Genomic DNA, 18142 nt, shown 5'->3' on the forward strand with positions numbered 1-18142 from the left:
TCCTTCCATGGCTCTCACACTTTTTGAAGTCTTCAACTTGTGTCTTTAGCTCCATCCTTTCATCTGTGCCTTATAAGAAGGTATATCCACATGAAATGCTTTTGGCCTTCAAGGAAGATATCAAATCAGTGTGTGCACTGTAAAAAAAAAAAAAAGTCACCAAAAATTAATATCTGGTGTGTTAGGGGTGTGTGAGTTAGGAATAGGGGAGGAATATATTTGGTCCATTTTCACCCATCTGGAATCCTGGAGAGCCCCTGCCAGACAGTGAAGACAATACTGAGTTAGATGGAGCAATTGGGTGGTATCGAACTAACTGTTACTCATAGCAGACACATGGAAATTAATGGACCTGTGTTCATCATCACCTGTGATTTCAAAGGGATTATTCTGACTATTGGATACAACTCACAGGCTGACTCTTTATAAGGCACCTTGCTATGTTCCTCTGTTTTCTATGGAAGGGCTGTAGCTCAGTGATAGAGCATTTCATTCTTGCTGTACTCAAAATTCTTCCTCTTCTATTCCTTAGCTTCCTTATGTGAAAGAGTTAATGTTTGTGGAGCCTTCAGATATCCCATAGTACCTTCACACAATGTATTTCACTCTTGCTATCGTTGTCTTCAACATTAAGTTTCAGATTAAATGTACTGAGTTAGAACAGATTTTTATTAACAAGCAAACACCCATATATGCACATCTGTCAACTGAACTTAACCTTCCTTAACTGAACAAGGCAACTTAAGGCTTCCTCATAAGATTATATTCATCCTAAAGATACAGTATCACACATAATCACCGGGTGTGTGTGCAAAGGGGGCTGAAGTACAGGAGAGAAGAGGAGGCATGGAAATGTGAATTGTCTATGTGCAAAGGAGAGCTGAAAAAAGGAGAAAGTGGGTAAAATAAGTTGAAGGTGAGAGCAAAGTGTGTGCAAAGGAGGCTGTAGAATAGAAGAAGAGAAGGGACAGAAATGGGCATGATCTGTATGCAACAAAGAGGGGGGTTGGGAAAGCAGGCTGAAGGTGAAAATGTGAAAAATGGGTTGCAAAAAAGCAGGTAGTATGAGGCATGAAATGTGGGCATGGAAGGGTCTGCAGAATAGGAAGGGATGCTGGTTTCATAACTGTGTGGAAGGTGAAAATGGGTGAAAAGCAGGGCTGCAGAGGAGCAAGAAGTGGCTTCAGAAGTAGGTTTGGAAAGATGAAAAAGTAAACTTAGTTGCATGGGTCAGGAAAGGGAAGCTCTGATTGACATGGGGGAAATGAGGTGGATTGTCGAGATGAGCAAGCAGGGGTGCACCCCCCCCCCCAGTAAAGATAGATATGGAAAATTAAACTGATGTTCTCATCAGTGTGTGTGGGAGACATATTCCTATAGAGATGATAATTTTACCCGCCCATTGCAAGGTAGGCATCTTCTTTTATATCGGGGGTAAAACATCAATGATATAATTTGAAATCCAATTTATGTGATCTTTCCTCTGATCATTTAGAATCAGATGAATTTATATTCCTCAGGAACTACCCTACAGGCACAAAAATGCAGGCACTAGGCAAGGCTGATCTCATGTGTTGATTCATTACACTCTCTGCAGGGTGCTTAGTTTTTGAAAGCTACCTGGAATTACTGCTGGCAATAGAACACTAAACTAAGATAAGCTTTCCATTTTTTAAAAAAAAGGAAGCAGAAGAAGAGGAAGAGGAGGAGGAAAAGGAGGCAAGGTGGGGCCACACATAAAGGGATAATAAAAATACTGATTACAACTAATATTAGATACCCTGCTTTGATTAAATTATCAGACACCAAACTGTAAATATCACTGATGTTTCAAATAGGCCTTAGCTATGAGGAAGGATCTGCTGGGTTGTGTATGTGTTGTTTATGATTTCTCATTACTTTCGTTTAGATCCTTGCCAGTTTTCACTGGTGCGAGTGAAGGTGTGATGCAATTATGAATGTCACAGGTGGGGTTGCTAAGCAGGTAACCCATCCAAGTACTGAGCAGACCCAGATCTAATGGAAGTTCTGATGATCTCCTCTAATGCACACACAATACATTTCTGGCCACTTCACCCCAAAAAGCAAATTGTACAGTTTGAAAAGTTCAAAAAGAGCAACCAACATGGTCAAGGGGATGGAGCAACTCTCCTATGAAGAAAGGTTTCATGATAGAAGTGTGTACAAATATGCAAAGCATGGAGAAAGTGGATAGAGAATAGTTTTCCTCCTTTTCTCATAATACTGGAACTTGTGGACTTCCAAAGATGCTGAGTTTTGGAGAATTCAGGACAGATAAAAGGAAATACTTCTTCACACAGTGCGCAGTTGGAACTCACTCCTGCAGGAGGCAATCATGGCCACTGACTTTGATGGCTTTAAAAGAGGATTGGACAGATTCATGGAGGAGAAGGCTATTGATGGCTACTAACCATGATGGTTATACTCTTCTGAATTATATGCTTCTGAATTCCCACTGCTCTTGTGCTTGGGTCCTGTTTCTGGGTTTTCCACAGGCATTGGGGTGGCCACTGTGAGAACAGAATGCTAGACTAGATGGTCACTGGCCTGATCCAGCAGGCTCTTTTATATTCTGAGTCTATGTATGTGAAGCTGCTTAACATGAAGGTTCCCTTTTGCAGACCTTCTGTCAAGACATTGTGGGAAGGTTCCACTCTCTCTCTCTCCCCCCCCCCCCATATTTAGACTGAATGCAGCTGCATTAATAAGGCAAGGGTTGACCAGCTATTGAAACTTGCCCTGTTTTTCACTGCGTCTAACACCTGCTTTGTGCCAGTATGGGTGGGGAAAGTCAGAGATGTGAAATAGCACACCACTTTCCCTTTAATATTTAAGAACATTAACATCATGCCAAAGATGTAAAATTGGAATTGTGGGATGTTTTGCACCTCGCAGCACTAATTTCCAAACTAACCTCTATGATTTCAACCAGTTGAGGTAGGCTTGACAGGAAACTCCAGTAATTGAGTTCTCTTGGACATTCTGACCATCGGCACTAATTTGCAAAGCAGATTAGACAGAGGAATACATTTTCCACCTTGACCTTTATCACATTACTTTCTTGTGGGGGAATAAGGAGGTGTATTGAGGGGGATGTGGCCTTTGGTGCACCTAATTTGTAGCAATGTGGTGTCTCTGCAGTTCCCGCTTCCCCCTCCCCACCAATGTTAATCGAGTAAGGTTCATTTTGATTCTCTTAATAAGAGATTATGTTCAATTTGGCGTAAGGGAGCTGTCATAAAACATGTTATCTTTTATTACCCTGGTGGAAGATATTTTTCTAGCGAATCATAAACGGCACACTTAAGGAAAACTTTAATTTGCACCTTTATGCAGGAAAGTTGTATGTGTGGTTTAATGTCACATTCTCAAATCCAGACCCACAGATTTCATTTTGAACTGAAGGCATATTGAGGTGTATTTTTTTTCCCTTTCTAAATAAAATAAAATCTACCTGAGCTCATAGAGCTGAATTGCAGTGCTTTGAGGATTATTTCCACACATAGCGGCAGCTGATCAGAATTCTTTGCAGATTATAGGAGACAAATCACCTGCCTAAATGGTATGGAGAGCAGCCAATATCCAGGCATTGCTGATCTCAGTGATAAACGCACATTATTTGCAATGTTAGACTTGGGGAGGGGCAAAGGGAGAGAGAGAAAAACTCATTATGGAGTAAAGCTGTATCTGGGTCAAATATTGAATTTGCTCCAAAGGACACCAGTTTGAAAAGTATGTTTGAGGAGGATTTACAAACTATTCCACCTTGTCTGGTGCTTAAACAGTGGCTGTCATGACCAAAGTTCAAAGCGTTGTACAAATGTGTCCTCATCTGAAGAACCTGTATGTGTGGAGCTCCTACAGGTGGAGACTTTGTAGCATTAGACTAATGGCCCATCTAGTCTAGCATCCTCTTCCCTGCAGCAGCCAACCAGATGCTTCTAGGGAGACCCAAGAACAGAAGTTGAAAGCAATCACCCTTCTCCTCTATACTACCCCCAGCAAGTGGGCCTGCGCAATGGATTTGGCAAAAGCCTGAATCCCAAACTGAACTAGGCCAGTTTGGGAGGGATGCAGACTTTGGACAAGTTGGGTAAAGAAAGCCTTGGATCACCCCAAGTCAGGTTGGGCATCCAAGAGCAATCTGGGGATGGTGCCAGCGCCGGGCAGGAAGAAGGTGCTTTGGCTACTAGGGAACACATAATTGGAGCAGGGTTGAACCCTCCACTGACAAGCTGGTGAGCAGAGGATCAGATGCTGGGGTTTTCTGTGCAAGCATGTTCCCCATCAGAAATGTACTGGAGAAACAGGTCTCAAGAGGATTCACCCTTTTGCTCTCTGCTGTGTGGTCAGGGGAGGGGAGAGACATAGTATCTCCTTCTGCCATTCCTTCCCAATGTTATGCTTAATTTAGGTTTAAGAAACCCTAATTAATCATTACTCCCTGCCCCACCCCAATTTATTCAGGGCCAAATTCAAGCCAGGTCAGAGGTGATCTGGGCTCTGTAATAGGGTCAGGTGACAAACTGTGAACAAAAATGATTTGAGAATAACTAGGCAGGAATGAGCCTGACACCTGCATAAAAAACATGCTTTCTGAGTGAAAAATGGTCCCTCCCCACATATACTTCTATAGGTGCTTCCACACATCTGGATCTTCTCCTCCCCACTGAAATCAATGAGGTGCACCGGAGTTTGGCTCCAGAGCCTCTGCATGCTTGCACAAGATAGCTGGGATTATTTTAAGCATCCTTTATGGGGCATGATGTACAAGCAAGTGAATCAAGTGAATTGGCGGTAGGCAGGCAAATGTACTCAGAAGGACAATTTTTGTCTTTCCCATTCTATCCAATTCTTACATTCAAATTACGCTTCTCCTGCAGACAGTAAATAGACACTGGTTTTCATCATAGCAGAAATACCACATTGCTTTGATTAAATGGTAGAACTTCCTTTGAAGCATCATAATTGGAAAATGGGGAATTAAAAAGAGAGTTACAATAATGTTATTGTGAGGTTTTGTTTGTGACAAACCATAATTCACGCTCTGAAAGCGCAGCTGGTCTTGTGTTTCCTCTTTGCCCTGCAAACACAATGGGCACTTTAGAGTAAATGTTAATATTATGATAATCTGAATAGCTGCATTCCTTCAATTCCAGTTCCTCATTTGTCAGGGTTATAACACTTGTTTGCATTGGCTGCTCTATATGATTATTTTATTTCAGGTAAATTGAATAGGTACTCATAGCAGGTGGATTTGGGGTGGTGGGGAGTGATGGATGATCCCGTTGTTTTAAATAAACATCAGCTGTTATTTCCTGCAAGTGTACATTATCTTGCATATTTGCATAGTTTATGTGAAAGAAGAACGGCAACAAGTCTAATCATTAGATGTGGGATAGCCAACATTGTGCCATTCATATGTTGTGTAGTGTAAGTCCCATTGCGTGACCAGGCGGCAACAGCCCAAGCCCCCAGGGATCATAAGGAAGGAATAAAGACTCTGACAACGTTATATGGAATTAATATTAGGCCACAACTTTATTAAACTTCCAAATGTAGGAAGACCTTGGCTTAGGCCTTGGTCCCCAGCCTCCCAGCCCCCCAGCCAGGGGGAACTGGGGCTCATCAGGGTAAATGGGATATGGGGGTGCTCTGCGAGACATAAGTGTAGCAGGCAGACAAGTCCATATCCCTGCACGCGTGACCTTTCAGTTCACTGATGACCTTTCAGTGTATGGCCAGTGACCCCCATATATATAACCCCTTTAAGAGGGGGACTCTGGAATTGCCACCGCGGGGGGGGGGGGTGAGTCACCACTTCACAGACACGCACACACCATAGGGAAGAAAAAACTAAAGGATTCCACCCAAGGCCATAACCGCCAAAGTTGTGATGAATTGCTATGGGGAAGACAAAACCTGCCAATGCAAGAAAATATCTTCCCGGTCCTTCAACAGCAACCAGTCAAAGACCGTAACAGCACCTGCTAAACAGGAAGAAAAAGTTAACCTGCAAACAAGAAAACATTAAACTAAGGGAGGGTGAATCTCCAGAGCCAACTGCCTAGCTATTGTCGGCTCCACCTCTATTTATAAATGGGGCTGGCCCCACCTCCCAGCCAGAAACTTGATTACTGAGGCTGGGCATGAACCTCCAGAAATTAACACTGAGAGGCAAGCCAGACCCTGTTTGCCAGTAAGCTCCCTGGGAACTGAAGCACCACGTGCAATCCCGCAAAGGGCACCCACAATGTAAAGTGTAAGTGCTCATTATTTCAGCCTTTGGCAATGCTGGCTGGTGTAGAAGGGAGTTGTAGTGCAATGACATCTGGAAGGCACCACAATGAGCATCCCTGCATTATGTTTGAACTACTACTACACCAAAAACTCCCACCCAGTTTCTCAAAGCTTGTTTTCCTCTATGAGAGAGCATTTCACCACCACCACCACTTCTTAGGGCACTCTATAACTTATTTATAAATTTAGTACGTGCTGGGTAGAACTTGTAACATTGTGAGGTCGCTGTCTGTCATATCTTAGCCAGCACCACCTGGAAGCCCTGGCATTCTGCCAAGTCCTGTATCTGGCTCAATACTGGTGTTAGGAGCCAGGATCCTTAGATGAAGCTGAGGAATGGCCATCAACAACATGGGTGAGTTCGGCCTCTCATATTGGAACTGAATGAGTATTGAGCTTGACTCATTGAGTCATCTTGAATGCCAGACAGAAACCTGCCCCATCAGGAGATGTGCCTGTCTACAGGCAAGGACTCACCAGGAGCCAAAATTGGGGAGTAAGATCCTCCTCTTGAGGAGACCTCTGGGTGAAGACAACTGATAGGAGTCAGCTTCATTTAAGGTGTGGTTTCAGCAGCTCCAACCCAGTACTAGGCTGGAAGAATTGCTGGAGCAATGCATTTGTACCAGCATTGTGTTTTGATGAGTTTGGCCGCTTGGTTATTGTGAATCTGCTAATGGACTCCCCTGGGGCTGTCTCTTGTCTGTACCCTTGTCTGCCCAGTGATCAACTTGAACATAACCTCAGACTGCCCTGATCTTGCCTCTTGCATGATCCCTTGTTATGGAGCTGGGCCTTGGCTTTGGATACTACTACTGTTTTTGCTAATTGTTGATTTTGCTGCATCAGATGCAGAGCAGGTAGGTATGGTGTGGGGGAAATGGCCTCAAGGGCCAAATTTTAACACCTGCTGGGCCTGATTAAGTCCATGGGTTGAAGGTACCCCACCAGTGTTTTCAATAATAACTCACATATTGTAGTATGCATGAGGTTCTGTCCTAGAAGCCAATTTACTTCCTTTGCAATGATTAATTAATTTTTTTCCCTCTGCTCTGTCTTTCATGGTCTGTTCCGAATATTGGGAGTTTAGGGCTATTCATCTTTCCTTGGCTGAAACAAATTTCTTTTGCTTTTAAAGCCTCAGAAATGTCATGAAACCACAGCATTCTTAGAGATTGCATAGCTTCACCCACAGAGAAAACTCTCTAGATTTCAGCTTGGTGTTTGGTGTGGTGGGGGCAAGGGAAAGAATGACGGATTGCTTGGTTTAGGGGGGAGTTTTAATTCTCATTGTTGGTGATATTCATAGATGGACTAGATGAAAGACTTCTTAATATTCAGTAAGGGCAATAATACAGTTGTGTGGAGGTGGACAAGATTATTATTAACACTGTGGGTGGTTCCCCCCCCCTTTCTGCTGTAAATGGTTTCAGAGATATGACAGCTGTGATTGATTTCTGAAAGGAACTTTTTGAAATGCTTTTCAAATATTTTTTTCCACACCCTTTCATTTCTACCTCTTGCATTTGGAAATTCTGAATATAGTGGATTCTCTGGTCCCTATAGATTCTGCTTATTGTAGCTGACTGTATCTGAATCATTAATGCATATTCCTATAGAATCAGGATAGTACAATCAGCTATGTTGGGTCACTTGCTATACCTCTCAGGTATTCATTAAGCTATTGGTGTACCAGGACATCAGATTCCATCTGTGAGCAACCTAGGTCATTTTGGAGAGCAGGCTTTCAAAACGTTCTTGAAGTGAACATTTTCCCTACCAAATTCTTTGGGGGGTGGGGGAGGCCTGAAAGTCTATCATGCCTCCCAATTAACTTTTCTATGTCAGTACAGGGATTCGCCGCAACCCCAATTGAAAGACAAATAGGCACTGAAGCAGCAGCTAAAGAAGATCTTATTCCCAAAGGCAAAGAGATTTGGCCATACTGTATTATGACTTTGATGAGGGATAATTAAGCCAATTCAGAGTGAGGGCAATATTTATTGAATGGGCATTATTCTTACACAGGATTGACTTATTTTTGCCACCAGTGATGTCATCACATAATCAAACCTGATTGGATCTGTAACAATGTCTCTTGCTTCATGGAAAAGTGCCCACTTTAAACAGAGCCTAGTCAAAGCTAAAAAGAAGTATAATGATCTTAATGGGTGGGCATTAAATCATTGCTCCTATGGTGTCTCATCTGTAGCTAGATGTTGGGAGAATTGATATAATTACAGCAGGGAACCCCTTCATTATCCCATAAATTTGCACTTTAGTCATTTAGCCTGCTGCAAAATGACTAAGGCTTGCAAAATTTGTGGTCTGCCAAAGAGAATGAAGTCAAAAAAGAGGTGAATTACACCATTTCTCGTTGATTTTTTCTCTTGCTCTACAAAAGTTCTGACTCTGGCAATTTTGGAGTCTCTGTGGCTGCATTTGAATGGTTGGAAAGCTACTCTGTGGAGTGTGCAGTACGCCTTCTAGTGCTATCTATGCTACCTCCTTGTAAGTTAAACAAAATTAATGGAGGACATGGATGGCTATAAGTTATGGTGGGTTAAGAATGTCAGAATTGGTCAATTTTGGTTTCTCATTCTTCCCAGTCTTAAACATTTAGTTCACTACATTTCGATATCAGTTTGCACATTTGTTTTTTTTAAAATATTGGGGGTGAGGGAAATCTCTTGAAAATTCACCAGCATTTTACCGTTGATTTCTCCTACTATATGCAATTTGTATTCAGGTTTCTATAATATACACATAATATACACTCCCCACTATACATCTTCGTTTGTTTTTATTAATATTTCCACACTTCACTCAAATATATGCATTTTTGTACAGAGTACTTGGCTAGAGAACTGCCTTACCAAAATTCTGTGGAGTGCAAATTTCAAAAGGTAGCAGTGTTTCGGCATGTGCAAATAGAATCATAGAATTTTGGAACTGTAGCGTTGAAGATACCATCTAGTCCAACCCTGGACTATGCAATGCCTAAATCTTTTGCCCAATGTGGGGCTCAAACTCACAACTCTGAGATTAGCACTGAATACAGCCAGATATTATATGGAATACCAGCAGCCCTAAACTCCCAATATTCGGAACAGACCGTGAAAGACAGAGAACGGGGGGGGGGGGATAATTAATCATTGCAAAGGAAGTACCGTATTTTTTGCCCTATATGACACACCGGCCCATAGGACGCACCTAATTTTTTTGGGGGGGGGGGAATAAAGGAAAAAAAAATATTCCCCCCCCAGCCGCGGGGGAAGCCTGACCTTTTAAAAATGCACCTACCGTAGTTTTTAGAGGAGAAAAGGATATCTGCCCGAACTTCCGCAGGGCTCCCTTGGCTGCGGATATCTGCCCGAAGTGCAGGGCGTTCTGCTTCAGAGCGCCCAGCGCTCCGGGTGGCAGGCTGCTATCCGCAGCCTAGGGAGCCTTGCGGGAACTCCCACGGGCTCCCCAGGCTTGCTGATAGCTTCCTGAAGCCTGGAGAGCAAGAGGGGTCAGTGCGCACCGACCCCTCTCACTCTCCAGGCTTCAGCGAAAGCCTGCATTCGCCCCATAGGACGCACACAGCTTTCCCCTTCATTTTTGGTGGGGAAAAAGTGCATCCTATAGGGCGAAAAATACGGTAAATTGGCTTCAGGGACAGAACCTCATGCATACTACAATATGTGAGTTGTTATTGAAAACACTGGTGGGGTACCTCCAGCCCATGGACTTAATCAGGCCCAGCAGGTGTTAAAATTTGGCCCCTGAGGTCATTTCCCCCATGCCATACTTACCTGCTTTGCATCTGATGCCATATAGGGCATCCCAAGACATGGCTCATTGTCATAAGCAGCATTTGCAGGCACCTGTCCCTTTGCAAACTGCTCATTTTCTTGATTTTAAACCATGGGGGCAAAGAATGTAGGGCTTGCAGACACCAGCAATCAGTTGCTCGGCAGGACATCATTGTTATCATCCCACCCTTCACCATGAAGTCCCAGGGCTGGTTATAACAATTAAAGCACAATATCAAAAGCAGTTTAAAGCAACTTGCAATCATGGAAATAAGGTGGGTCCTCACATTCCACATCTCAGGTGGCAAAAGCCAGAGTAAGAGATACATCTTCAGCATCTGCCAAAAGCTGTATAAAGAAGATGCCAGAAACATATCCTCCAACATCCTGCTGATCAAAATCAGGACATTCATTTTTTGGTTGCGAGCTCTCATGGGAGCCAGCCGATTCATGCCAGAGTATGAAACCCAAACCTGAGTGTCTTTTGGTCCAGCACTCTGGCATGAACCAGCTGGAGCGCTGGACCAAAAAATGGGACATTCGGAGATGCTATCAGAAGCTGGGATGGCTTCTGTAATTCCAGGATGTCTCCTTTAAAATGGCATGGTTGAGGGTTATGCAGACACACCTCTGTGGGCGGGGAGTTCTACAACATAGGAGCTGCCACAGAGAATTTCCTCCCCTGGGTCATCCCACCCAGCTATGAGGGCAGTGGAACAACCATAGGGTCCCCTCCACTAGTCCTAATACCCAAGGGGTCTGTAGGGATGGAGGTGGTCTTTCAGGAATTTGGGGCCTGAGTCATTTATGGCTTTAAACACTAACATGAGCGCTTTGAGTTGGGCCTTAAATGAACTGGCAATGGCAACCAATGTAGGGCTGCTTCTGCAACTTCTAATAAACATGTGTTGTTTGTATATCACTAGGGTTGCAAGGTCTGGAGCATCCCAGACCCTGAGATTTCAGGGCCCAAACCTGAGACCTGGGGCAGCCCCCAGTGATGACATAAAGGGCAGACTCCGGTGATGGCATTAAACATAAAACATTATCAGATGACATATCATCAGCTGCATTTTACAATAATCAAGCCTCAAAGTGATGACAAAAGCAATTCTGTTTAAAACCAGGGGTAATTAAAATAATGACAATGAAAAGACATAAACACTTGCCCAGCAACCAGGATCCTTCGGGGGAAGTCCTGTGTTTTCACTGTGCTTTCAGTGTTTATTGTGTACGCAGCTTAAGACCTATATGGCTGCCCCTGGACTTTTCACTTTTCAGGGAAATGGGGAGCGTCTAGCAATGCAATCAAAGTCTCCAGTCCTATGCACACTTACTAGGAAGCAATGACAAAGTGCTACTTACTTCTGAGTAAGCATGAGTAAGATTGCACTATAAGCCTTGTTAGATTTGTAACGGATCTGTTGGAGGAGATAAAAACCACCTTAATTGGAATATTCAGCGTTTTCTGAACACTTTCTTGCTTTGTGGTGTGTGCGATGGCTATAGGAGTTTGGACTGCAGAAAGAATGTATAATTGGGTCCTAGAATTTGATAGTCACTCATCTCTGAGGATGCTACATCATGTCAGCTCGTCTTTTGATTATTGGACGTGGTGGGACTCTACAGGAGCTCATCATTGCCACTCAATAATTGTCACCAGCTTCTCTCCAAAGAACAAGTTGCTCAGTCTCTTTCTCCTCTTCCCCACCCTGTGTGTGTCATATGCAACTTTTCATCAGCATTCTCTCTGTATTTCCCTCTTGCATTCCTCTTACCAACATGTGGTCCCCTCTCCCGTCCAACTCCATCTCTGTTGCTTTTGAAGAGCAGTCAACTATCACCATTCTTAGCTGACTGGTCCCCTCATGCCTTACTGATGCTGAAAAAGCACATTGTCGGCAAATATGGATAAAGCTGTGATGGATCCACATTACCTTTTGGAATAATAAAGGGAAGAGTTTCGTTATCCCATCCCATAAGATTTTCACCCACTACAAAGCTATATAAGAATAATAGGCAAACAAGCAAATGATGAAAGCTCAGGTTGTTGTTTGAGTGAATGGAGTAGAGCATCTACACAGCTGATAATTAGTTGCTGTGGGTGCAATTAAAATGGCATTTGGATGAAGCAGGAGACAGTTTCAGAACTCAGATTGGTACTTAACTAAATTCTACTCAGAATAAACCCATTGAAATAAAAAAATCTAGCTTATTCATGTTTGTTCATTTCAATAGGTCTGGAGTCAGGGAAGCTTAGTTGAATACCAGACTCAGCTCCTAAACAGGAAGCACACACAGTTCCCAGTGGTTCACATACACATATGCTCAGTGGATATAGCGCAGTGCTCTGTGTCTCCGAAAAGCAGAGGGAAAGAAGTGAATTAACTTTATAATGATTCTTTCTGTGGCCACACTCACTCCATAGATTTAAAGCAACAGCTGTAGCTTCTCCCAAAGAATTCTGGGAGCTGTAGTTGGTCAAGGGTGCTGAGAGTTGTTAGGAAACCCTTATTCCTCTCCCAGAGCTACAATTCCCAGAGTTCCCTGTGAAGAAGGATTGATTGTTAAAGCACTCTTTCCCAGCCTTTTCCCAAATGTGTTCAGTTGGAAATTTGTTCTAAAGTGGAGTCATTTGTCTCTCTTTTTCAAAGGCTAAATGTCTTCCTGTCCTTTTAAAGTCTTTCTCCTATATCACTATTGTGAATCACAGAATAATAGGTTTTGAGAATGCATGAGTGAAGTAGCTCATGACTTTAAAAGAAGATGACCACCACCTGCTCCTTCCCATCTGCATTCCCCATCAGCGATGTGGCCCTTGAGGTTTCCCAGCAGATGGGCCCATGCAAGACAGCCACACAAATCAAGGAAATGTCACCTTTAATAAGTTTTAATACCATTTCCATACAGTTAATCTCTGTTCCTGGTAGAGCCTGAAATAGAGTAGGTCACTTGAAATACACTGGGCGTGGCTATGCCCCTCTCCTCGTGTGGAGGTAGGATTGAAATAAGAGGAAGCAACGGAACAAGAGACTTCTTTTCAAAAGACACAGTTAAAGAGAATGAGTGAATGAGTGAACTGGAACAGTTATGGCAGGAGGCAGAACAACTCCGGAATTAAAACAGAGCTGCTAGGAACATACTGTTCTTATTTTCCACCATTTTACATGCTTTTCAGACAAAAATAAGAGTTGGCATGCTTGCTAGTCTAAGTACTGATGCCCTCCAAATGCTTTGGATTACAGCTGATCAGAGTCTGTCAGAGTTGTAGTCCAAAACATCTGGAGGGCACAAGGTTGGAGAAGGCTGGAAGAGATGTTTTGGGCTATGGCTCCCATCAGCCCCAGCTAGGGTGACCAATAGTCAAGGATGGCAAGCACCAGGTTGGGGCACTTCAACATATCTGAAAGTTACTAGGTTAGTGAAGACTGGCATAGATAGTTAGGTAAAATTCTCAGCACATCTATTTGTCAGGGTCCCCTGGCTTTTGTAATAAGCCTGTTGCCTTCTTTCTTTTAGTAGAAAAACATCCTGCAGATCAGTTTTACCTAAGGGTGCCTCTGATGCCATAATGGATATTTCTAAAATGAAATCAATGCATTGCACACTGGGTAATGTATTATTCTTTTTTCATCTCTGCAGACAATGGAGAATCCGAAATATGAGCTCATCATAGAAGCAAAAGACATGGGGGGCATGGATGTTGGGCTAACTGGCACTGCCACAGCAACCATTGTCGTTGATGACAAAAATGACCATGCACCGGAATTCACCAGGAAAGAGGTAAACATTTACTTTAAGATGCAAAAAGTTGAGCATTGCTTGTTCAATCACACAAGTTCCTGGAAACTCAGGAGAAGAGAGTGTTCTTGCGCTTGCATCCTGCTTGTGGGTTTCCTACAGGCATCTGGCTGGCCACTGTGAGAACAGGATGTTGGAGTGGATGGGCCATTGGCCTGATCCAGCAGGGCTCTTCTCAACCTGATTGGATCTAATAGAAGTTGATGTGCACCCTCTGTGCTTCAGGCCTGTGTGGAGGTTTCTGCAGGGAGGTTGTGGATGGTTTCACCATGGCACACAGCAAATGCTTTTAAAATATGCTTGGGGAGGTTGTGTTTGTTTAAGAGTGTGTCAGTTCAACGTTGAGTATTTCCAAGAACAGGCCTTTAAAACTTTGCAGAGAGTCTTTCTCAAATAAAGTATATTTGCCGTTTCACCCTACTGAAATCCAAACATGGTACATTGTTTGTGTTGAATTGTGTGTGGTGTAGAGAAAGGATTGAAATAGTAGGAAGCAAAAGGTTTGTGCTGATGTATGGTTATTTTAAATAATACTCTCCAAAAAAGAAAAGAAAAACCATCCCATTAATTGGCAATGATGCAAATCAATGCCAGATTCTGTCTCCAGTTTCCCATCTTCCTGGGGCTGACTGGGATTATTTCACATGAGTATATCCCTTTTCACCTGGAGTTTACTACCATTTGAACCAAAAGCTGTGACATGGAACTTTTATGTGAATCATTGTCTTTGGTCTGATCCAGTTGTGCGGCTTTTCTTATGTTCTTATGATCTTACAATTTCTAGTGTCCAAAGGGATTTTTGAGCTTCATTAGAAAAGCAGACACCTCAAGCAGATTTAGGAGACCAGCACTGGTTCCATTCAAACTTCAAGTTTTCAAGTTTTATTGCGTGGATAATAAACTGTGTGGAGCCTCGTGGGCACTACAGGGGACATCACAATGATTTAGAATAGAGCGTGAAAGGCAGGGGTGCTGAATTTTGGCATCGTACAGGGTGCCACTGAAATTTCAGAGCCCAGGGTCATCCACAGCAGGCACCTCTATTGCCCTACCAAAATTCCTCCCCATTTCAAAAACAGTTGGATAGAAGGCAAATGGACCTGTTGTCCCAGAAACAGAAGTCCCAAACCACTTTTGATGCACAGAACCAGTTGTGAGACTCTTTGGATCCAGACCTCAATATACACATGAATAAGCCTATGTCGCCTCCAGGTACGTTGACTATTATAACCAGGTAGTACTTAACACACAGTGTCGATTAGTGTGGCACTACATTTAGCGTTAGTCAATGAATTAATTAGCAAAAAGAAATGTAAATTATACTGGTAAAGTGTATGCAGTTTCGACTATTAATTGAATCCGCCTGCAGGTGTGGCTACTCTCTTCAGCTGGAGTAGGAGGAGTGAGAAAAGAATGAAAGACTCAAAATAGCCTTTAAAAGAAAATTAGACTCATTAACTAAAGAAACAGAGGCATAACCTTTTAGATTGTAATTACAGCTGCTATGAAATAAGATCCTTGAATTTTAGCGCATTTTACAGCTACACGTGGGGCTTCTTCCTCTCGTTACATTTTCTTTGCAATATGCACTGGGATGCAGCATACATATTTCCCAACCCCCTCATTTATTAGTGATCTTAAAATTGCAGCCAACTAAGTCCTACTCAGAGCAGACCCATTGAAATTAATGGGCCCATAAACTTAAATCCATTAATTTCAGTGGCTCTACTCAGAGTCAAATTTAGCTGGATGCAGCCCCCAAATATTGAATCAAAACCAAGAATTTAAGCAGTGTGGCTACACTTAAAATGGCCTCCCCACAAAAACACCAACTGGATAAAATTCCCATTAAACTATAACAACTGTTTGCAAACAGTGTTCCTGGACAACATGGGGAAATGCAGGAGGGTTTCAGTGGTTGGGAGATCATTAAATGCGGAAATGTTTCCCAGTAAAACAACTTCTGAGTTCCTGATCAGGTGGAAGTCCCCTGAAGTGTATGACAGTTGTACTTATGTGTATCAGTGGAACAGTTATGGAACTTTGGCTTTTTCACTGATCTACCGGCATGTCACACAAAGTTTCCTTCACACCATAGTGCATAGTCACTGGACAACATGGCTACTCCCCAAACTTTATGCACATGCATGTTTCTGCTCCTCCATGAAAACAAAAGGAAAGGCCTGCATGCTGACGTGATGCTCCAAGTTTTGACACTTTACTGTGGATTTTTTTTTTCTGGAACCAAATAGCACAGAAATGTGTGCTAAACATGTGTTATGGTCCATTCATTTTCCAAAGGTGGTATTTGCATCATGTGAAGGCTCAATTATAATGTGGGAATTAACAGGGAAATATCAGGGAAATGGAATAAACCAGGGGTCAGCAAACTTTTTCAGCCGTGGGCCGGTCCGCTGTCCCTCAGACCTTGTGCGGGGCTGGACTATATTTGGGGGAGGGGGAATGAACGAATTCCTATGCCCCACAAATAACCCAGAGATGCATTTTAAATAAAAGCACACATTCTACTCATGTAAAAACATGCTGATTCCTGGACCATCCGTGGGCTGGATTTAGAAGGCGATTGGCCCTGAACTGGCCCCCAGGCCTTAGTTTGCCTACCCATGGAATAAACTGTCATGTGAATGCAGGCATACACACACGCACACAAATACCTTTCTTTACTTTTCTCCCAATATATATTTCAACAGTTCTTTCTTTCTTTTTTAAATGGCTTATGTTATTGACTGACAGAATAATTTCTGGCTGAAAGTAGCTTTGGCTTCTATTTTTCATTCATTCTGGGAGTTGCTTTGGGTAGCTTAGAGTATATCTGTTCTCAAGGTCCATTTGTCAATTCTGAATGAATGGAGACCAAGATTGTCCCAATGAAAGTCAATTAAGCTACACCAGGGATGCAGCTAGCTCAGAAAACTCTGGGCAATACATTATTCCAGGCTTGCACTTTCTTCTGAATGTGAGCAAAGGAATTTTGAAGTACTCTCAAGTCTCTCGTGGCGGCACTGATTTGTGCACTCTCATCCATCTAAATGAAGCATGAATAGGAGAACTTCCCTGTGTCTTTTGTCCAAAGGTATTTGTAAAACCTGCACAGCTTCTTCTGATTTCCCCTGTTTCTTATGTCAGCACCTTCTGTGCCCTTTATCAGCACTGAAAGAAGACTGTCAGTCTATATGTGAAGACAAATGTAACATGAAAGAGGATTTCCAGCAAATTCTCCAGTTGCCACACTGATCTATACATATAGCTCATATATATGACCCAGACACTGTTCAGTTTTGCCCTGGTCTTGAAGTTTTAATTGTTATCTCCAGCAGAGGGAATGATATCTGGGGAAAGTGTCATTGAGTGGTATGCATGCAAAAGGTTCCAGGTTCAATCCCCCAAATCTCAAGGTTGGGATTGGAGAGACTCCTATCTGAAACACAGGAGAGCTGCTGCCAATCAGTGTATGAATTACATGCACCAATGGTCTGACTCAGTATGAGGCAGATTACTGTGTTTTTCCTGTCTTTATAGCACATATTGAAACACTACACGAGGGACTTGCCAGTTTAGCATTGCTGCCTCCAATTGTAGAGGCAAAGCATGGCCATGAGGGTTAGCCTTATCTTTCACGGCTTTGTCCTCCTTTAAAGCGATTCAAGTTGGTGGCCATCACCTCCAGCTTCACAGGACAAGCGGAACTACTTCTACTCTGGACTGCAACCTTTCTGCTAGTTTGATATGCACTTCAAAATTGTCCACGCTGCCTCATGTGACAAATGCACACACATACGGTCCCGTAATTAATTGGTTTCCTTTCACCCGGAAGCCTGGGTCATAACTGCAGAGGCACATGTGCTGTAGCCAGAATCCATTTACAAAGTGCCTAATTAGCTGCACATACAAAATGTCTATTACTCACATTGACAGCTATTAATGACAGGATGCCATAAGGAAGTTCGCATCCGAAGTGGAATTAACAATGCCCCCCTCCATAAGTATGCATGCATTTCTCAGAGGACGGGATGTTTTAAAAACAAACAAACAAGCTGACTTAATGTATATTATTTGAAACAGAAGCTTCCACCACCATCCCCTCAGGCTTAATTATCATCCACATCTATTTGGTTAAATAGGAACGCCTAAATATTTAGTGGACCTGCTCATTTGCATAATAGCTTGAATTGCAATTGAAAAGGCAGTGATCAATAGTCACA

At 42.8% G+C, this 18142-nt stretch overlaps 1 protein-coding gene across 2 annotated transcripts in view; it reads left to right on the forward strand.

Annotated features, from left to right (window-relative positions):
• The window catches only part of CDH13 (cadherin 13), a 680788-nt gene that overhangs the window by 563346 nt on the left and 99300 nt on the right, over nt 1-18142 (forward strand). For both annotated transcript variants that reach the window (XM_081016580.1, XM_081016581.1), the window contains exon 8: nt 13761-13901. In XM_081016580.1, coding sequence (XP_080872706.1) covers nt 13761-13901 — 141 coding nt within the window. The remainder of the gene's footprint in view (nt 1-13760; nt 13902-18142) is intronic.

The sequence above is a fragment of the Podarcis pityusensis genome (genome assembly GCF_964106645.2).
Source record: "Podarcis pityusensis genome assembly, chromosome: 8".
Lineage (NCBI taxonomy): Eukaryota > Metazoa > Chordata > Lepidosauria > Squamata > Lacertidae > Podarcis > Podarcis pityusensis.